The sequence below is a fragment of the Triturus cristatus genome, chromosome 4_2, assembly GCF_964204655.1.
Source record: "Triturus cristatus chromosome 4_2, aTriCri1.1, whole genome shotgun sequence".
NCBI classification, from domain to species: domain Eukaryota; kingdom Metazoa; phylum Chordata; class Amphibia; order Caudata; family Salamandridae; genus Triturus; species Triturus cristatus.
Genome location: NC_140586.1, coordinates 69,738,223 through 69,760,494, shown reverse-complemented (window position 1 = coordinate 69,760,494; position 22,272 = coordinate 69,738,223). Strand labels below are relative to the sequence as shown.

Genomic DNA, 22,272 nt, shown 5'->3' with positions numbered 1-22,272 from the left:
ATTCACAGCCAGTGGAAAGATGTTAACGACCATCTGACAGACTCCCAGCCATTGGAGATATGTTAATGATCCGGACAGATTCACTGCCAGAGGGCAGATGTTAGTATCCTCTGACCGATTCACTGCCAGCGGAGAGATGTGAGCGACTCTGACATACACAGTCAGTATAAAGAGATAATGATGATTCTGACAGATTCACAGCCAGTGAAGAAATGTCAACGAATCTCTGTCGGATTCACAGTCAGTGGGAGAGATGTTAATGACTGACATGTTTACAGCCAGTGGGGAAATGTTTATGACTAGGTCAGATTCACAACCAATGAAGATAGAGATGTTAGTGTCCTGTAATAGATTCAGTCAGTGGGGAGATATTGTAATAACTCTTTTACAGCCAAAGGGGACATGTTGGTAGCCGTCTGATAGATTCACGGGCATTTAGAGAGATGTTAGTGCCTCTGACGGTTTAACACCAGAGGAGGCATCCTATGGCTCTCTGCCTGGTCCGCATTGCAGAGTTGTTAGCGTTCACAGACAGACTGGGTGACACAGGGTGTCTGTCTGTCCACAGGAACGCCACGGCCCCTTCAGAGACATTGGGGAGATCTCAGCGTCCTCTGATTGGCTGCAAATGATGTCCACCTCAAAGAGGCAGGCGTCTTCTCATGGCTGGTCTAACTCTCACCTCTTTATGATCGAGAGTTCCTTGTGCATTAACAAGAAGCTGGTCATTGTTACAGAGAGGGCAGTGAGAGGGTAGCACGGCGTGCCAGGGTGTACCACTACAAATAGGAAAGGCACCCAGCTGCGGCGCATGGAGGAGACATTGACTCGGTGTTTTCGTGGCAGTCACGCAACAGAGCGGATAGTTTGGTTTCTGGAGTGAAGTTGCCTTTAGACAATCCTGTGGGTGACATCATAGAACAGAAGGAGGGAAAACTACTGTCCATTTAGTTAGAGGTAAAGGAGTGACATTTTAGGAGTTGCAGTGTGTGGAAATGGGAACAGTTTCAGTCAAAGAAAGCGTTAAGTTGGTCATCAGAGAGAATTCGCATGTGTGCTCTCCGGCCAGTGTTGGTGCGTGCCTGATTGGGCCGGGGCTGGGGGGCTTGGGTGATCTGTGCGATTCTAGGGGACACTTCCCCCCTCCTGATGCCGTCACCTATAGCAGCAAGCTTCTTCCCCCTTTCACAGGCATTATTCCGCTTTTGGGAGTTGAAAGTGCAGCACGTGTTTCTGCTCAAACCCCCCGCCCCCCTCGCATCTGTCGAACGCGATTGGAAGCAGAGGTGGGGCGAAGGCTGTGTTTAGGCGGATCTGCTAAAAATATATTTTATAATAGGACCCCTTGCTGGCCCCATGGCCAGGCCGCCTCTGGGTGCTGCTTGGGGAGCCTTGAATGGTCCCGGCTCGACAGAAAGGCAGCTATTAATGGGGTGCAGTGGACCTCTCTCACCTTTGTGTACCGGTGCCACTGCACCGGTTGCGCTAATGTGAGCCAGCAGTCTGCCAGAGGTTGTCTGTCCCTCGTGAACACGAGCTGTGCCGAGGGGCCTGTGCGGCCAGCTGTGTTTGTGCGGCTGCAGCACGGAAGATGAACTGCGCGACCACATAACATCTGTATTATCTGTAGTGCGATCAGCTACTGCGAAGCAGCCTTACGCCAGGCGGGGATGGTCCTGGGGACAGGCCCCAAAGACTCTAACACAGAGGACCCATCGGGCATCAACCTGGTTGAATGAATGGCTAGGCAGTGTCCAGCTCTCGCTGGCCCCAAACAATATGGCTACATCGAGAGGCCTTACTAACTCTGACTTTATGGGGCGGAGGGATGGCAAAGACGACACGGAGCCTCCTTCCTATCTGGGGCTTCCTTCCTTGTCTTTGTAAGGCTCACTGCTCAAAACGTCAAGTCTGTGCGAGGTGTGGATCCAGAGTCAGTAAAATGCATCTCTTTAAAAACGGACATAACAAGCTTATATTGGACAAGCAATTCGATGCGCGATATTCATGCTTAAACAGAGCAAAGCTGGCTTGCCCTCAGGCCTTGGAGGCCTGCATAGGGACCACCAGGGCCGGCTTTAGGGCAATGCAACAGTTGCGGCCGCACTGGGCGCCGACCTTTGGAGGGGGGCGCTTCCAGCGCTAACGCAGGCCCTGGACGTCGCAGTCCCTTCTCTCTCTGCCCATACCCCACTTTCCTCAATCCTTTCCACTTTTTGCTTTTCCCAACCCCTTCTTCTCATATAGCAGTTAAAAGTAGCACCAACATCTAGATATACACCAAAAACACGTACAAGACACACCATGGTGTGTTTTATGAGGTGCTGATGGCAATAAGGGGATTGTATCAGAGCTCAAATCTCTGGAGAAATCCGTGTGAGGTGGAGAGGCGACGATGAGAAGCTAGGCCATCGTGCCCATTCCATCTTTGGCCTCTGTTGCGGGGTACATGCAGTACGGTGTTCCGTTGGGGAGCAGGGTGTGCTTGTCCGCCTGCCTGGAATGTCTGCTTTTTAAGTTATAGAAATGCCATTTTTAGGCATCCCTGTTAATTCTGTCCTTGGTCCCATTCTGGAAAGATCCTGGTAAGAGCAGGGGCTGAGAGTGTTTAAGTGTCGCTGCCTGTGGCCTCTCTCTGAGGAGTATCCGTGACGGACCGGGGGAAGGGGGCATTTTCAATATTCATTCTAACTTAAGGGATCGGTTTGAGGGCGATGTGGCCATTCACATATGTGCATTCCACAATTTTGTAGAGTATTAGCGCCAGACTCCATAAGGACTCTGACTACACGAACATAAGTAGCACACAAAATATATATTTTATTTAGATTTTCAAATCACAATTCTAGTATGATGTATATTTCGCAGCTTATATGTTGCACTTTAGCCATTGGCTACCTTCACTATGATGGTCGGCACTCCGCCCTTTCACAAGGAGCACATACTCGCACTAAAGACTGTACTAGAGTATTAGGGACTGATATGGCAATGTGCCATTTTTTTGAGTCCTAAAAATATTTTTACTTTTAGCCAGTAGTTGTTTTTAGATTGACGTGGGTCTCAGCTTCCCCAGTGAAAATGTTTTTCAAAAACCATGACAAAACAAAACAAGCAATGGCAAATTCAAAAGACTGGCGGCGGCCTGCGTAAGATCTATTGGCTTTGCCAACGCTTGTTTTTAAATGGCTATACTTCTGCTATGCGTGCTATAGAAATCACATTTGTTACACTACGAATACTCGATTCATTTTCTGGAGCATTGGTGATTTGTAAAGCTTCAAGAAAGAACTCTTCTCTTTCTTATTTTCTGTCTGGCCAACGGTGCTGTGGCCTTGTTCGTTTGGCTTTTCTTATTCTGTGAAAGTGATCAGTCAGCCTTTACTCCTGGGGCCGAGAAAAGTCAGACACGAGTTATAGTAGGCGCCTTTTCCGGCCTAAAATGTGTTTTCCATTATCTTCCCAGCTTCTGCCATAGCAGTGACTTGTGGGTAGCATTGGCTGAATGTCTGTGTTCAGATTCTTACATGTCAACACATTCCTTACACTTTTTAATACTGGGGACTCATATCTGCCAATGTAACTTTTAGAAATTAAACTTTGAAAGTGTTGAGACCTGAACGATATGTATAGCACGCCTTAGGGTCAATGTATGTAAGCTTTCTAAATGGAGAGATTGCACGGAGAGAGAGATATGACAGGGAGAGAGAGTGTGTGGGGGAAGAGGAGAGAGAGAGAGCGAGAGAGAGAGAGAGAGAGAGAGAGAGCACGCTGTGGTGAAAGAGCCTGGAGCAGACTTCTCCAACGAGTAGCTCGTGAGCTACTGATAGCTCTCCAGCTAGTTACTTGTCAATAGCTCTCCAGTGTGTAGCTCAGGCTAGTACATTGGAAGATTTTGCCTGGTTAAAGTAATATATTCATACCACAACTGAACAATGCGTGTTTGAGAAGAAAATGTGCATATTTTCAGAACTTAAAGCTGATGTTTGGAGAAAAAAGGTTGAATTACCAAAATACTTTTATGCCCGATAGTAGAGATGAGTAATGTGGCATTTGTGAGACTTACTGCTATTGTTAGGATTGCCTTGGTGTCAGAGACATCACAGCGATGGCTGTAATGTATTAACTATGTAAAGACATTCAAAAGTGACACAACCCTTTTCGATATAACTGCTGGAAACCTGCATGATGCACTGAGACGATCACTGCTGGTAGACACGCCTAGAATGGATCTAATGTAATCTTGTCTGAAGAGGTCACTGGTAGAACACTAAAAATATCAGGATCTCGGGGTGATATTCATTGAACATAAGCAGCTCTTATTACAGAAATGGTTGGAGACCCCTGGCCTGGAGAGAGACAAAATGTCATCCGGGGTGGCAGCACACATTGGAACTCGGAGTCATCCAAAACTATCTCAATTAATAATTTCCAAAATTCCTAATATGTACCATGTCAGACAATATGTTCAGCACACCTTGGCATTTTAGTAGAAATCCTTTATCATTTCATAAGAGAGTACCCGAAGGCAAAGCAACATCAGGTTAAAAGACATGTAGGGGAGAGAGAGAGATGTAATGATAGAGAACACATGCACCTCCACCCAGAGCCTTGCACAATGGCCATTCCAAACAGGACCCGCACACAGCTCTGTCGGTGAACCTCACTCCTGATCTGCTGTGCGCCCTGCAATTGGAATGCTGGAATAAACATTCTGCTGTTGCACCACAATCCTCGCCTTGTTAATGCACTGGGATGCCATATACTCTGCCAGTGCACATCTGTCCTGACAACCAGCTACTCGACACCACTCAATCCAGCTTCCGTAGCAATCACAGCACTGAAAACACCCAGATCACACCTACCGATGACATCCGAACCCTTCTTGACTGAGGAGAAACAGCAGCTTTGATCCTCCTCGACCTCTCACGGCCTTCAACACCGCATCCCACCACACACTGATGGAAAGACTCCATCACATCGGCATCCATGGGGACGTTCTCAGATGAATCACCTCCCACCTCACTTGAGAAACTCAGAGGATCCACCTTTCACCTCTGAACCCAAGGAGATCACCTGCGGTGTCCCCCAGGGCTCATCCCTCTGCCTCATGCTCTTAAACGCATATATGACCCTGCTGGCCAACATTGTCAGATCCCACTGTCTCAACACAGTTCCTACGCAGACAACACCCAACTCATCCTCTCACTCACCGATGCCCCCACCACCACTAGAACCAACTTCCACAGATGCAAAACAAACATCGCCAACTTGATGAAGAACAACTGCCTGCAGCTGAACACAAACAAGATGGAAGTACTGATCTTTGGCAACAGCAGCGACATATGGAATGATTCCTGGTGGACATGAGACCTAGGATACGCACCCACTCCCTCCAACCACGCCAGAAGCCTCAGAATCATCTTTGACAACAAGCTCACCATGAAATCACAGATCAATGTTGTCTCCTCCACCTGCTTCCTCACTCTGCGCGCATGCTTCATAAGATCTTCAAGTGGCTACCCCTACACACGAGACGCACCGTGACACAAGCCCTCATCACCAGCTGACTGTACTACGGCAATGCCCTCCACATAGGAATCCCCGCACACATTCTACAGAGACTTAAGACCATACAGATCGCCGCAGTCAGACTCATCCTTGGCCTTCCTTGACAAACCCACCTCAGGAAACTCCACTGTCTCCCCAAACAGAAGAGATGCCAATTCAAGCTGCTGACCCACACATACAAGGCTGTACACAACCAAGGAGCTGCATACATTAACCACTGCCTGAACTTCCACCAACCATCGAAAAGACTATGCTCTGCCTCCCTTTCACTTGCCCATACTCCCCGCATCTACCGAACCAGAAGTGGAGGACGTTCCTTCTCCCACATTGCACAAAGACCTGGAACAGCCTCCCCACGCACTTCCAGACCATCACCTCACTTCCGGAATTTCGACTGGCTCTCAAGACTCGGCTGTTCAAATTAGCCCCTGGGGCCTGCAAGCGCCTGGATATCCTATTGAGTGATTAGCTGTCTTATAAATCATGACTGATTGATTGACTTAGAGCACTCCTTGCTCTTCCTGCACTGTGATCCACCGGACTCTGCCATTGTACCTCAATCCTTGGCTGGCGTAAACCCCGGATTGTACAGTATAGTGCTGCACAACACAACTCTGCTAGTGCACCTCAGTTCTGACATGCAAAACCTCTGGTTACCCCAGTACTGGGACTCCACGCGTACCTCATTACGGACACTGACAGACAGCACGACCTGTCATTCATGTGCTGGGGCTCATGTACAGTGCTGGCATTGTATCTCGATCCTGGCCCCCAAGCTCACCTGTTATTATTCCAAGCACTGCAGCCCACTCACAGCTCTGACATTGCACCTCATTCCTGGCCTGCAGAGAGCCCTTCCAGTTAGTAAAGTACTGAAATCCAGAGACAATCCTGCCAATCAATCAATCAATTAATCAGGTTACTTTTAAAGCACTGCTACTAACCCGTAAAGGGCTCAAGGTGCGGGGGGGTGAGCTGATCGGCCGAAGGCACTGTGGGTCAGTTCAAGAGCCAGGTCTTGAGGTCCTTCCTCAATTGAAGCAGTGATGGTGATTGCCGGAGGTGGAGAGGCAGGGTGTTCCAGGTCATTGCTGCGAGGTAAGAGAAGGATCTTCCTCCAGCTGTGATCTTGTGGATATGTGGGATGATATCCAGGGCCAGTTGGGTGGAGCAGAGGTCTCTGGTGGGTGCGTAAAATGTGAAGCGGTGGTTGAGGTACGCAGGTTCCACGTCGAGTAGAGCTTTGTAGGCGTGTGTGAGAAGCTTAAAGGTGTTTTTTTTGTTGACTGGGAGCCAGTGGAGGTCTCTCAGGTGGCTGGTGAAATGGCTGTAGCAGGTATGTTGAGTATGAGTCTGGCGGAGGCATTCTGAATGTTCTGCAGTTACTTGAGAAGTTTCTGGGTGATGCTGGCATAGATGAGTTGCCGTAGTCGATTCTGCTGCTGGTGAGTGCGTGGATGACTGTCTTTCTGCACTTGGTGGGGATCCACTTGACAATCTTTCAGAGCAGGTGTAGCGTGTTGAAGCTGGATGATGAGACAGTGTTGATCTGGCGGTTCATGGTGAGCGAGGAGTCCAGGATGATGCCTAGGTTTCATGTGTGGTATGTGGGTGTGGGGGGTTCCAAGTGCTGCGGGCCACCAGAAGTCATCCCAGGCGGAGGGGGTGGAGCCCAAGATGAGGATTTCGGTCTTCTCTGAGTTGAGCTTGAGGCAGCTATTCTTCATCCAGGTGGCGACACCCTTCATCCCGTCGTGGAAGTTGGTGACTCTGGGATCGTTGGTGAGGGAGAGAATAAACTGGGTGTCGTTGGCGTAGGAGACAATGTTCAGTCCGTGGTTCCTGACGATGGCAGCGAGCGGGACCATGTCAATGTTGCAGAGAGTGGGGCTCAGAGAGGAGCCCTAAGGCACACCGCAGCTGATCTCTGCAGTTAAAGGAGAAGAGCGGTGGTAGTCTGACTCTCTGTGTTTGGCCGGTGAGGAAGGAGCAGATCCATTCCAGGGCTTTGTCACGGATGCTGGTATCATGGAGACTTGCGCATAGGGTGTGGTTAGAGACGGTATCGAAGGCGGCTTAAAGGTCCAAGAGGATGAGGACTGCGGTTTTGCCTTGATGAGAAGGGTGTGGACGTCGTCTGTGGTGGCGAGGAGGGTGGTCTGGAGCTGTGGTTGCTTCGGAAGCTGGATTGGGAGAGGTCCAGGATGTGATTCGCTTAGATGAACTCAGAGAGTTGGGCGTTGATGGCCTTCTCGATGACCTTGCAGGCAAGGGGAGAAGAGAGATGGGTCTGAAGTTCTTGAGGTCCGTCAGGTCGGCATAGGGTTTCTTCAGCGAGGGGTTGATCTCTGCATGTTTCCAGTCTTCTGGGACGGTGGCGGAGGTGACGGAGCAGTTGATGGTGCAGCAGAGTTCAGGGGTTATGGTGGTGCAGGCTTTGTTAAAGGTGTGGTCCGGGCAGGGGTTCGAGGGTGTTCCAGAGTGGAAGTTCTTCATGATCTAGAAGGTGTCGTCCGCAGTGAAGGGAGTCCAGCTGAGCAGGGTCTGCTGGGGTCCGGTGTCGTAGGGCAGTGTTTCCCAAACTGTGGTCCGCTGACCCCCAGGGGTCCATGGCACATTCCCAGGGGGTCCCCAGGCAGCAGTTCTAAAAGCACTGCAAAGTTCCTTGTAAAATTAGCAGTTTTTGAGCAACAAAAAAAGTGTCAAGAAAATGCCAGTGATTAATGTACCTGCTGGAGAGAGATGAGAGTTTTGTCCAGTGGCAGCTTTGACTTATCTAATGTAGCACAGATGATTAATATGCTTACTGCAAAGAACGTGTACCATGCATTTTAAAAAACGGTATTTTATGTGCAGAGGTCAGTGGATTACTGCTTTTGTCAGATTCTTTTGTTACACTGCAGTTCGTAAGAGACAATCATAATCTAGCACAGTGACCTATAAACTATCATCAAAGAGCTGCTTGCAAACTTCATGGTACAAGTTTGTAACTTATGTCTTTCCCCAGTCTATCTTTATCCGGATGCTGCTAAAAAAGGTTTATTTGGGTGGAAATACATTTTCATTGTTAAAGTCAATGCTAACCACTGTGTTGTTCTGACTCCTGAGTTTGTGCTTCTCCAGACCAAGCACTCTTTAAAAATGTCTACCAGTAGTAATGACATGTGAATCCTACACCTTGTAGTCCCCTTTGCCTTATGTAACATTTTCTATACACTTATTTACACGTATCATTCATTGTCTCTATATTTGTGTGATTTAAAGTGCTTTGACATCCTACAATGGTATGAGAGATACTATAAACCAAATGAAATACATGTGACAGAGGGGCTATGGAGAGATGAGATGCACTGTTGGAGGGTGATAATAAGGCAATCATTGAAGAACCCCAACAAAGATTGTCGTATCCTATTGCATAGAAAGATCTTCATTTACTATTCTTTAAAAGGTAATACAATTAATTGTATAATGCTAAAGGTGATGTAGACTGCACCATTGTTTCCCAATTTTTTTTTGGGGGGGTAGAGCCCCCCAAATCCCCCTTTGTAGTGGTCAAGCTCACTCACTGCAATTGGTGTGCACTGTATGGGGAATGGTCTGAGAACATTTGCCAGGGCTGCTTTGGGTTTCCAGTCTGGCCCTGGCAGGAGCAGGAGCCTCGTACTGCGAAATAAAGCCAACCATTCAAAAGTTAGTCACAGAGATGCAGCACCAACCTTCCTATTAAAGTTCTTTGTTTTTTTGCAAATTCTTTCAATATAAAATACTAAGAGGGATATTTACAACAGAATTGGTGGAGCATGTCGTTAGCCTCCTTGACTTAAAGATACGCTCTACCACTTCAGAAACGCAGAGCTGCACCATATTTACAAGAATATGGTCCAGCCCTGCGTTTCCCCCTGCACTGGCGCTACACTTAGCAGTGTAGTGCCAACGTAGGCACCCTTGCACCATAATGCAAGGGTGTCTGCGTGCAGGGAAATATTGTTTATGTGCAGGAAGTTCCCCCTTTCTGCACATGAACAATTTTGAAATGCAGTTTTGTCACTTATACGTGTGCTGCCTAATGCAGCACACATGGAAGTTACAAAATGTATTTTTTTTAAAAGATTCTTTATGTATAGGAAGGGTCACCTTCCTGAACATAAACAATATCCATGGGAAAGAGCAAAATTGAGGAGAAATAACGCATTTCTCCTTGCTTTGCCAAGTTTCTGCCTCCTATTTACGCTGCCCTTGTAAATAAAGGGCAGCATCAAAATTAATGGGTGTTGGGGTGGAATGCCCACCGCAACTCCCTCAGCCCACCCCTTTCAAGCTAAGCATTGCGTGAAAGGGGGCCTTCTTTACAAGGCAGTGTTAAGCCACATTAAGTGTCGGCGCAGTTGGAGATCCATCGGTAGAAGCTGCGTGTTGAGGTGTTAGCATCCATGGATGTTGGTGGGGGAGTTTTTACTGAGGAAGGTGGTGATCTGTTCTTCGGTGAACTTGTTCCAACATCTGCGAGGGTATCGGTGGACGTGGTGGTGTACGGTGGGTTTGGTGAAGGAGAAGTGGGCGCAGCGTTGGTTGGTCTATGGGAGCTCGGTGGTGTGGCGGATGGTGATATTGTCGTTGGCGGAGAAGATGGGGTTGAGCGTGTGTCCGGCTGAGTGGGTTGGGGTGGTGACCCGTTGTTTGAGTCCAATGGTGGCAAGGTTGTCCTTACAATTTTGGCACAGGCGTATTCGCCGATGCTACTGTATGGACCACAATGCCTTGGGGTAACACGCTGGTAGGACAAGCAGGGTGCGGCCAATTGGACTTTTGTCCAGGTGGATGTTGAGGTCGCTGAGGAGGATGTAGTCTGTGGAGGCGAGAGCGTGGGGTGCGATGAAGTTGATAATGGAATCGCTAATGGGCGGGTGGGGTCCAGGGGACCTGTAGATAAGGGTGCACCTGAGGGTGGTGTTCAGTTTGGTCTGGATCTGGAAGTGGAGGTGCTCCATGTTGGTCGATTGGTCGTCCGCGTGGGTGGTGGGACGGAGGGTGTTTTTGTGTACGACGGCGATGCCTTCCCTGGTTTGTTGATGCGGTCCTTGTGGATGATCTTGTAGCCGCCTGTGATGGCTGTTCGCGATGTCCAGGGCCAGTGAACCTCATTTCCTTAGCTCTTCCAGTCCCATGGACTGTTCATGGGAACAGTCCAGCCCGAACTGCCAAGCTATGCCTTCCCCTAGGACCGGTTTCTGGCATTTCAGCCGTCTTCAGCCAGGCTTGCTTGAATCCAGTGGCAAAGTGAGCAAGGGACTCACGTCTGAGCATACCCTGCCAACTTATGGCGAACAAAGCGGTACAAAAGGGGGTGGTGATGGACGGAGCATCAGAACCAATCAAACACTCACACCCAGTCTACAGATCTGGGTTTGATCCATCACCGTTCTTTAGCCCACTCTGCCACCCCAGTTCAGACATGGCCATATGCAAATCAGTCTGACCCTGTGCCTCATCGGAACAGTCCAGCCCGAACTGCCAAGCTATGCCTTCCCTGGACCGGAAACAAGCTTCCTAGGACCGGTTTCTGGCATTTCAGCCGTCTTCAGCCAGGCTTGCTTGAATCCAGTGGCAAAGTGAGCAAGGGACTCACGTCTGAGCATACCCTGCCAACTTATGGCGAACAAAGCGGTACAAAAGGGGGTGGTGATGGACGGAGCATCAGAACCAATCAAACACTCACACCCAGTCTACAGATCTGGGTTTGATCCATCACCGTTCTTTAGCCCACTCTGCCACCCCAGTCAAATAAGGTAACATATCAACGACACCAATAAGTAACCAAGCTGTGTTGCTACATTCCCATATGAATATTAGCCAGTTATGTATTCTTTAATTCCCATCTTAGGTTGCGCTATATCTATGGATCTACCAGAATTCAGATCATAAAAGAATAGCCATCCCCTCTCAACATCCACTATCTTTGAGTGAATAAACATCCATTAAGGTATAAATCAACTTGGGATGAACTAGAATAAAGATAATGTCTTTAAATAAAAATAGCTGATCATATGCTCTATATTAATAGGTATTCACCTACAAGAAAAAATTATCTACCTATCTACCTGGAAAAAGCCTCCTTCTGAACTTTGAAAAACAGGTAGACATTTAACAAATTGCTCTTCATCTTAAAACTAAACTAGTGAAGACCGTAAATATCTGCTTTATACTATTCTATTACTCTACCTTTCCATAGAAATCACTACCAATTATCAATAAGCTGAGATGTTATATAAAAAAATGGAATATACTGTGTTAGTGTTTCTATTGTATTAAGAGGCTGATGTTATCTCAGATATTGCTCTCTCCTCTCTGTGACCAAACTAAGTGTTGTCATAATAAAGTCACAACTATGACCATGTGATTGAAGGCATACCATATGTTTATTAAATTAAATCATCTAGTCAGACCTAAGAGATGTCAAACTCAATAATGAGAGAAATTCTAAAAAATGTAAATGGCAGTGACGAAACATGATTTAGAATTTGTCTATTTGTTTTTATATTACAGGAATTGTGGCCTTAGTTTTCCTGACGAAGGCGTTAACTACGCCGAAACGCGCGTCGAACTATAAACAGTTGTGCCACCACATTTGTTTATCTTTTATCTCCATGTAACCCACAACTTATTTTACCATTTGTTATGATTTTTTATTATGTATAGAATAAACTTGTTTTTAATTGTGAATGTATTCAGAATTTATAATTAAAAAAGAATCACAATCTTAAATTTTTGTTTCGTCTTACTGCTTAAACTGGTCTGACTATCAAAAGGAAAATATCTACTATTGCTATTTACAAGAATTGCCTAGGTTGTTATTCTACAAATATTTCAGCCGTCTTCAGCCAGGCTTGCTTGAATCCAGTGGCAAAGTGAGCAAGGGACTCACGTCTGAGCATACCCTGCCAACTTATGGCGAACAAAGCGGTACAAAAGGGGGTGGTGATGGACGGAGCATCAGAACCAATCAAACACTCACACCCAGTCTACAGATCTGGGTTGGATCCATCACCGTTCTTTAGCCCACTCTGCCACCCCAGTTCAGACATGGCCATATGCAAATCAGTCTGACCCTGTGCCTCATGGGAACAGTCCAGCCCGAACTGCCAAGCTATGCCTTCCCTGGACCGGAAACAAGCTTCCTAGGACCGGTTTCTGGCATTTCAGCCGTCTTCAGCCAGGCTTGCTTGAATCCAGTGGCAAAGTGAGCAAGGGACTCACGTCTGAGCATACCCTGCCAACTTATGGCGAACAAAGCGGTACAAAAGGGGGTGGTGATGGACGGAGCATCAGAACCAATCAAACACTCACACCCAGTCTACCGGTCCTAGGAAGCTTGTTTCCGGTCCAGAGAAGGCATGGCTTGGCAGTTCGGGCTGGACTGTTCCCATGAGGCACAGGGTCAGACTGATTTGCATATGGCCATGTCTGAACTGGGGTGGCATAGTGGGCTAAAGAACGGTGATGGATCAAACCCAGATCTGTTGACTGGGTGTGAGTGTTTGATTGGTTCTGATGCTCCGACCATCACCACCCCCTTTTCTCCGCTTTGTTCGCCATAAGTTGGCAGGGTATGCTCAGACGTGAGTCCCTTGCTCACTTTGCCACTGGATTCAAGTAAGCCTGGCTGAAGACGGCTGAAATGCCAGAAACCGGTCCTAGGAAGCTTGTTTCCGGTCCAGGGAAGGCATGGCTTGGCAGTTCGGGCTGGACTGTTCCCATGAGGCACAGGGTCAGACTGATTTGCATATGGCAATGTCTGCACTAGGGTGGCAGAGTGGGCTAAAGAACGGTGATGGATCAAACCCAGATCTGTTGACTGGGTGTGAGTGTTTGATTGGTTCTGATGCTCCGACCATCACCACCCCCTTTTGTACCGCTTTGTTCGCCATAAGTTGGCAGGGTATGCTCAGACGTGAGTCCCTTGCTCACTTTGCCACTGGATTCAAGCAAGCCTGGCTGAAGACGGCTGAAATGCCAGAAACCGGTCCTAGGAAGCTTGTTTCCGGTCCAGGGAAGGCATGGCTTGGCAGTTCGGGCTGGACTGTTCCCATGAGGCACAGGGTCAGACTGATTTGCATATGGCCATGTCTGAACTGGGGTGGCAGAGTGGGCTAAAGAACGGTGATGGATCAAACCCAGATCTGTTGACTGGGTGTGAGTGTTTGATTGGTTCTGAGGCTCCGACCATCACCACCCCCTTTTGTACCGCTTTGTTCGCCATAAGTTGGCAGGGTATGCTCAGACGTGAGTCCCTTGCTCACTTTGCCACTGGATTCAAGCAAGCCTGGCTGAAGACGGCTGAAATGCCAGAAATCGGTCCTAGGAAGCTTGTTTCCGGTCCAGGGAAGGCATGGCTTGGCAGTTCGGGCTGGACTGTTCCCATGAGGCACAGGGTCAGACTGATTTGCATATGGCCATGTCTGCACTGGGGTGGCAGAGTGGGCTAAAGAACGGTGATGGATCAAACCTAGATCTGTTGACTGGGTGTGAGTGTTTGATTGGATCTGATGCTCCGACCATCACCACCCCCTTTTGTACCGCTTTGTTCGCCATAAGTTGGCAGGGTATGCTCAGACGTGAGTCCCTTGCTCACTTTGCCACTGGATTCAAGCAAGCCTGGCTGAAGACGGCTGAAATGCCAGAAACCGGTCCTAGGAAGCTTGTTTCCGGTCCAGGGAAGGCATGGCTTGGCAGTTCGGGCTGGACTGTTCCCATGAGGCACAGGGTCAGACTGATTTGCATATGGCCATGTCTGAACTGGGGTGGCAGAGTGGGCTAAAGAACGGTGATGGATCAAACCCAGATCTGTTGACTGGGTGTGAGTGTTTGATTGGTTCTGATGCTCCGACCATCACCACCCCCTTTTGTACCGCTTTGTTCGCCATAAGTTGGCAGGGTATGCTCAGACGTGAGTTCCTTGCTCACTTTGCCACTGGATTCAAGCAAGCCTGGCTGAAGACGGCTGAAATGCCAGAAACCGGTCCTAGGAAGCTTGTTTCCGGTCCAGGGAAGGCATGGATTGGCAGTTCGGGCTGGACTGTTCCCATGAGGCACAGGGTCAGACTGATTTGCATATGGCCATGGCTGAACTGGGGTGGCAGAGTGGGCTAAAGAACGGTGATGGATCAAACCCAGATCTGTAGACTGGGTGTGAGTGTTTGATTGGTTCTGATGCTCCGACCATCACCACCCCCTTTTGTACCGCTTTGTTCGCCATAAGTTGGCAGGGTATGCAAAGACGTGAGTCCCTTGCTCACTTTGCCACTGGATTCAAGCAAGCCTGGCTGAAGACGGCTGAAATGCCAGAAACCGGTCCTAGGAAGCTTGTTTCCGGTCCAGGGAAGGCATGGCTTGGCAGTTCGGGCTGGACTGTTCCCATGAGGCACAGGGTCAGACTGATTTGCATATGGCCATGTCTGAACTGGGGTGGCAGAGTGGGCTAAAGAACGGTGATGGATCAAACCCAGATCTGTTGACTGGGTGTGAGTGTTTGATTGGTTCTGATGCTCCGACCATCACCACCCCCTTTTGTACCGCTAGTAAGATCTACAACATACAACTGAGCTGTTGCACCTCAGTCCTGAGCTGCATCTTCACCAGATGTTTGAGCACTGGGGTTCATGCGCTGCTCTGTAAGTGTACCCCAATCCTGATTTATAACGACTACTGACTGCTATTCCAGTGCTGGATGGAGCACGTGCAATGCTGCAAGTGCAGCCCAGTGACCTCAGGGCTCGTTTGACTTAGTTCATACAGCCCTTTTAGCCAAAACTAAATTGCATTCTGGGACTTGCAGTTTCACGTTAATAATCTAAGCGTGGACTAAAAAATCCCCGCAGACAAAATGTTGTTGGCTAGAAAGTCAAGCCAAGCTGTGTGTGATCTTTGGCCGCTTGGCAGCCAAAGTTCACCTGAGACAAACCTACCCCGTCACTAAGATTGGATCCAAAGGCAAAGAGGGTCAACTGTGACTCTGAAGTTTAATACTGCTGAACACAAGTCTACTACGCCTGACGTACCTGCTTGAACACAGTCTGCTTTACTTATGTGTGTCACTTCCTTAAAACAGAGGGCGCCTAGGCCCCTGAAGCAAGCGCTGTACCAAGAAATATCAAATGTGTCTTTAAGGCGGGAAGGGTTCCAGCGCCAGCCTGCGGTTTGCCCGATCCAGCCTAACTCGTTGGGCAGCTCCGGGGCTTGCTCGTCTTCCCAAGATGCCAGGGTGGCCCGGGCGAGGCAGCCAGCAGTGGCGGGGCGCGGCAGGCATGCCTGCGAAGGTAAGAGGGGTGCGGGGCTCAGTTGTTTGCTTCTTGGGACAGTGGGTGGTCAATAAGGGACAGCGAGCTCAGGGCCATAAGGTGCAGGGGCAGTGATGTAGCTTATTGGGTTAAGGTGGCAGCTTCAGAAATCGGTGCATAACCCGCAGGTTACAGGGTTAATGTCTGGAAAAACTGTTTATCAGATTAACGAAGATACTATAGGGTTATGAAGGTAACGGTAACCTGTAGGTCACCGGTTCCAATATAAGATAGCTGTGTGGGCTAATGTACCTGCTGCAGAGATCTTTGTGTAAGCTAGAGGTCACAGAATCAAGACTTAGCAAGATAGCTCAGCGAGTTAATGTAAATGCTGAAGAGATGTGTGTGGAAACGGTGTCCTCATGTTTAAAAACGGGCGGTTCCTCTGCATAGCTATCAGAATATATGCATCCCCACATGTAGGGTTCAGCATCACTCTTTTGTGTGTGCTGTTGTCCTCGTCATTCGTATATCTCTATCTGAAATATTTGGGGCGATTTGTTATTCATTTTTTGATATAGATGAATGATCTGTATACAATTTTGAGATATATGTGGTCATTTGTTACAATTTCCGAAAAATTTAAGGGGGTGTGCGAAACTTCGTGGACTGGTGTCTGGAGAAATTTCTACACGTTTCTGGTTCCTCAGAAATATGAGGTGCGTTGTTAACATTTCTGACGTATCGGATATATTGAGGGCGCCCTGTGCAAAATTCAGAAATCTGTCAGTGATTTCATTCATCTTCTGAAACAAATTTAGACTGTATGTTGGGATTTCTGCCCTACCCAGTTTTGAACTATTTTAAGATTATCTCTAAGAAAGTTTTTTTAAGTTGTGAGAGATGTGCAATAATTTGTAGCAGTTCACCGGCTTGAGAGGGATTCCTGGTACTCAAGTATCTTCTGCTTAAGTGCTGTTCATTTGGTGGTAGTAACACGTTATTTAGTGCGCTTAGAAACTGCAGAAGTAAGGTATTGGGCGCTAGATAAAAACAAAGTATTATTTTAGTCATTATTATTAGTGGATATGACTTTCCTAGGAAGTCTTTACTGTGAATAACCCGACCAACATCGGATTTATTTTGCACTGATGTCACAACAGTGGTTAATCAAAGTGGTTAACCACTATTGTGATGTCACCCAGGGAAGTGCTCACTTCCCTTTGACCGAATGCGAAGGTGGAATAGCTGCTGCAGTCTGGAAGGAGGCTGTGTGGATGGGGGGGGGGGAGGGAGGGGACATTTGGGCGGGGGGAGGGGGGGGTTAAAAGTATGAAGCACTGCTTCTTTTGTCACTTGCACACTTGCAAAATAAACAATTGAAGGACGGAATACTGGACAATGCAAACATTCACCCCCAGTCACAAGGATCTGGGTTTAATCCATCATTCTTTTGCTCACCACCCCAGTTTGGACCCAGCCGTATGCACATCAGTCTTGACCCTGTTCCTTTTGGGGAAACAGTCCAGCCCAAACTGCCAAGCCAGGTCCTCCCTGGACCGAAAAACCAGCATCCTGGGACCGGTTTCAGGGCATCACCCTTCTTCAGCCATGCTAGCTTGAATTCAGTGGTGTAGTGAGCACGGGACGTCTGGGCATACCCTTCCCAATTAGGTCGACAAATGCAAAAGAAACAATTGTGTGTCTTTTGCTTTCTTGCCCTAAGTGCGCCGGGTATGCCCAGACGTAGGTCCCGGGCTCACTGTGCCACTGGAATCAAGCTATCCTGGCTGAAGAGGGGTGAAACCCCGAAACCGGTCTTAGGATGCTTGTTTCCGGTCCAGGGAGGACCTGGCTTGGCAGTTCGGGCTGGACTGTTCCCATGAAGCACAGGGTCAAGAATGATTTGCATATGGCCTGGTCTAAAATGGGGTGGCATGGTGAGCAAAAAAATTAATTTAACTCAGATCTCTTGACTGGGGGTGAATGTTTTGATTTGTTCTGCATTCCGTCCATCAATCGTGTGTCTTTTGCTTTCTCGCCCTAAGTGCGCCGGGTATGCCCCGACGTGGGTCCCGGGCTCACTGTGCCACTGGAATCAAGCTATCCTGGCTGAAGAGGGGTGAAACCCCGAAACCGGTCCTAGGATGCTTGTTTCCGGTCCAGGGAGGATCTGGCTTGGCAGTTCGCGCTGGACTGTTCCCATGAGGCACAGGGTCAAGACTGATGTGCACATGGCCAGGTCTAAACTGGGGTGGCATGGTGAGCAAAAGAATGATGGATTTAACCCAGATCTCTTGACTGGGGGTGAATGTTTTGATTTGTTCTGCATTCTGTCCATCAATTGTGTGTCTTTTGCTTTTGTCACTAGGGCCGATATTGCAGCACTGCTGCAAAACCGCCTCCCCAGTAACAAAACTGGCCCCCACTGCCGCATAACCGCGCCTCCCCCAGTAACAAAACTGGCCCCCACTGCTGCAAAACCGCCTCCCCCAGTAACAAAACCCCTACTGCTGCAAAACTGCCCCCACCCTTCCAGCTCCCGGGGAAACGCCCGATGCCCGCTAGGGCCAGTGAGTCCGGCCCTGGTCGTCACAGATCCGAGCGAGACAGGAGACTGGCCCTACATCGCCCGCCTTCTCTCCTGTCAGTGTGGGTCTGACAGGCCTGAGCTGAGAGGAAATGGAAGCTGAGTTCACAAGTGCTTTTCACAGAGCTCTGTCAGGGCTTCAGCGCCTATCCACCCTTACTGTGAGAACGGGACACATATGTTTGGGCTGGGCGGGGCCTGGATGGCCCAGAGTTCAGTTTCAGTTTGGGCAATATGGAGGGTGGAAAGGTTTTACAGAGCATGGTGAGGATGGGTGGCAGGAGGTTAGGTATTTTATTTCCTATTTGGAGTGGGCAAATGTTTATGCAGAGGGTGGTGTTGGTGGGTGGCAGGACGCCAGGTATTTTTTTATATTTGAATTTAGGAAGGGAGTTTTTTCAGAAAGCGGTGTGGGTAGCAGAAGACCAGATTTTTTTAAAGTTTAAATTTGGGCTGGAGGGTATCTCAAGGGAGGTGGAATGGGTGTAAAGAGGTCAGAACTAAAATGTTTTAAAATGTATTAAATATGTCTCCCCGCATATCGGCAGAATACCAGATACGCAGAGGAACGAGACAGGGGTGCCCGCTGTCGCCGCTTATTTTTATAAAAGCACTAGAACCTATGGCGTTGAGGATTAGGGAGGAATTAGGGGAAATGGGGATTAGAGTGGGACGTACCACGCACTTGATATCGGCGTATGCAGATGATATTGTCTTATACTTGCGCGACCTCCGTACACCGGTGGACGCCATGGCAGCGATGTTTCAGCGCTTTAAGCAGGTTTCGGGGCTAGCTATTAACCCAACAAAATCAACGGTGTTTTACTTTAAGGAACAGGCGCCCATGCGGGACTTCTTGTTTGGTAGGCTACAGTTCAAGGTGGCACCCCACACGTTAAGTATCTAGGCATCCAAGTTTATCGGTCTCAGGCAGACATGATAGAGGGCAACCTGCACAGAGCCCTTAGGGCCTTATGGGCTAGCATTACCTTTTGGACTGCTTTGCCACTGTCAGTGGCAGGCAGGGCGGCAATAGCAAAAATAGTGGTCCTCCCAAGGCTGCTTTATTACTTTACAAACATACCACTTCTGCTCCTGGGCACCACTTTCAAACTAATGAACACACTACTAATCGACCTTATTTGGGGGACAGGTAGGCGGAGAATCAGCCTTAAGAAGCTGCAACGCAGCACTGCTGGAGGCGGTCTGGGAGTGCCCGATCTTAGAGCCTATTTCTATGCCTGTCAATTGCAGTGGCTGGCCTTCTGGACCGCAGGGCGTAACCTACAGGAAATAGGAATGACTGAGCAGGATGTTGACAGAGGGGCCCTACACACCCTCCTGCTACCACACAGTAGAATTCTGCGGGATCTCCCCCCCATTTTGCGCACGGCGTTGCGCTGCTGGAGGGCAGCCCTGCAGTACACTGGAACATCCCCTGCATACGCCGGGAATATACCTCTGCTCGGTATACCTTTACAAGATGGACGCCTGACGTCGGCGCAGGCTGGCGCCTTGGTTGGATGTGGCGGTCAGCACGGTGGCGGACCTTTTCGGAGACGGGGTACTAATGGATCACGATAATTTCGTGAGAGAAACCGGAGCTCCGGACCACCTCTATCTCTTACACGCAGCATTAATGCAATACGTCCGAACACATTGGGCCCCACAAAGACAAGAGCCCTCCACGAATGACCTGGTAAAAACACTGTACTATATGGGGAGGGGGCGGCACCTTATTAAATGGCTCTATGTAGGGTTGCGTTTCCATACACAAATAGACTTGACGCCGCTGCGCACAGCATGGGAGGGGGATATAGGCAGAGCCTTAGAAGACAAGGAATGGGAGAAGGTAGTGGAGCACCCGATGAAGGTATCAAGGAATGCGAGGTTCAAATACATCCAAACCATGATTTTACACAGGGCGTATCTCACACCGCGCAGATTAGACAAGATGTACCCAACTACACAACATCATTGCCCCAGATGTCGACTAGAGGGAGCAGACCTTATACATACAATATGGTCCTGCAACAGAATTGGAGGGTATTGGGACTCGATCAGACGCCATACGGCGGAGATTACAGATAGGGAGATACCCGCTACAATAGAGAGCTGCATATTGGGATTAAGGAAGAACGCTTCCAAATATAAAGTACAGAACAGATTTGTGAATTTAGCACTCCTATTGGCGGTGCGGGCGATCACTATGAGATGGAAATCAAAAACACCGCCCACAATACATGCATGGCACGCCGAAGTGGTGAGATGGGGGGGAGCAGAAAGTGTAGCATTGAGACGGGAGGAGGCGAGAGGGCTACGGAGGACTCCTATTGCGATGGAGTGGGATGTCATGTTAGAGGCGGGTCGAGCCATGGACGTAGACTTTACTACACCTAATAACAATACACAGGATAGTGCATAAGGTCAGGATACGGGCAGACAAATATAAAAAGTAAGGAATTTGCAAAGTGTATGGAGTATGAAGCAATTATGTACAGGCCGACAATGACAATGGGAGATGTGTATGGGCTCAGGACGAAGGGGAGGGGGGAGGGAATGCTAGGATTGTGGGTTATATGTTACTTGTAGAGTCGAACAATATGGTAAGCAATTACAAGAGCAAAGAACAGCTGAGGAACGCAGACTTGATGTTAATTAACGATACAAGTCATGTGATAGAAGTATGCTGCAATGTCACGCCACTATATGACACATGCAAATTGTTAGAATCAATAAAATTATGTTTAAAAAAAATATATATGTCTCCCCTATACTCCTCTGCCCCTTCACATATGCTGGAAGCTGATTTAAATGATTTGGTGGTGGTGGTGGTGGGGGGGGGGATATACAACATAACATTATAGATGGGTAAAATGTAAGAAATGGGAATAATTGTCACCTAGAGGTTCTGAGTAACATCATAGCCAACTCAAGCTCAGCTCTCATTTATTTGATGTCACTCAGATCCCCGTCGGTAATAAACATCCTTGTTATTCACAGTTTTTCTGTAGTTCTATAGGTTATATATGTTTCACTCTGACAGTAACTATTGTGAACTCCAGATTCAAAAACGTATTCACTACTATGGTGTAGCAACAGCGGGGAACAAACGTTGTTTTCCTTTGTTGCTATATCATAAAGGTATTCTAGACGGCTCTGACAGGGCTCTCTGACTGCCCGTCGCTGCAGAGCTAGAGCTAAAGAGCAGAGAGCAGAGCTTCAGGAGGGGAGGGAAAGAGGGCAGAAGGCACACAGCGTGGTGGGGGTGGGTGGCAGTCAGGCAGCTTTTTTATTAAACATTTGGGATATGGAAGAGAGGCCATGTTATTCATGACTCCCTCGTTATGAAAGCAGTTGAAAGCAGGAGCTGATAATTTTAGGGGCTATGCATGACATAAAATTATAAATGGGTAAAAAGTTTAATTACGGATATGTTTTTTACTTTGGGGTTCTGAGTGACGTCATAGACAATTCAAGCTTCGTTCTTTCCTATTTATTGTAGCTCGGAACCCACTTGATGTAAAACAACCCTGTTGTTCACGGTTACCTACCTATAATTCTATATAACATCAATACCTTATGAAAAGATTATTGGAAGTCACCTCATAGTTCTTCTCTTAAGTCACAGAACTTCTTGGCATCTGCAGTAGTCTTAAAACATAGTCCTACTATGCACATTTTAATGAGCCCAACAGAATCATTCATTAAAACGGTTGTAAGGGCAGGCTGTCCTTTCTTACGACTTTAATCAGGGCTGTCATGTCACCAAAATGTCTCCTCGGAATAAGAATGGCATATGTTTAACCTTAATACCCCCTCACTTTCCAATAAATCAGT

The 22,272-nt window shown here is 48.2% G+C and overlaps 1 protein-coding gene across 4 annotated transcripts in view; it reads left to right on the top strand.

Annotated features, from left to right (window-relative positions):
• Positions 1–22,272, top strand: part of RGL3 (ral guanine nucleotide dissociation stimulator like 3) — a 378,735-nt gene that overhangs the window by 122,005 nt on the left and 234,458 nt on the right. Inside the window, exon 1 of one of the 4 annotated variants that reach the window (XM_085600549.1) lies at positions 15,832–15,881. The exons of the other annotated variants lie outside the window; for them this stretch is intronic. Within the exon in view, the coding sequence (XP_085456675.1) occupies positions 15,870–15,881 (12 nt within the window). The 5' untranslated portion in view covers positions 15,832–15,869. Of the gene's footprint in view, positions 1–15,831; positions 15,882–22,272 lie in introns of those variants that run through there. 4 annotated transcript variants of the gene reach the window in all.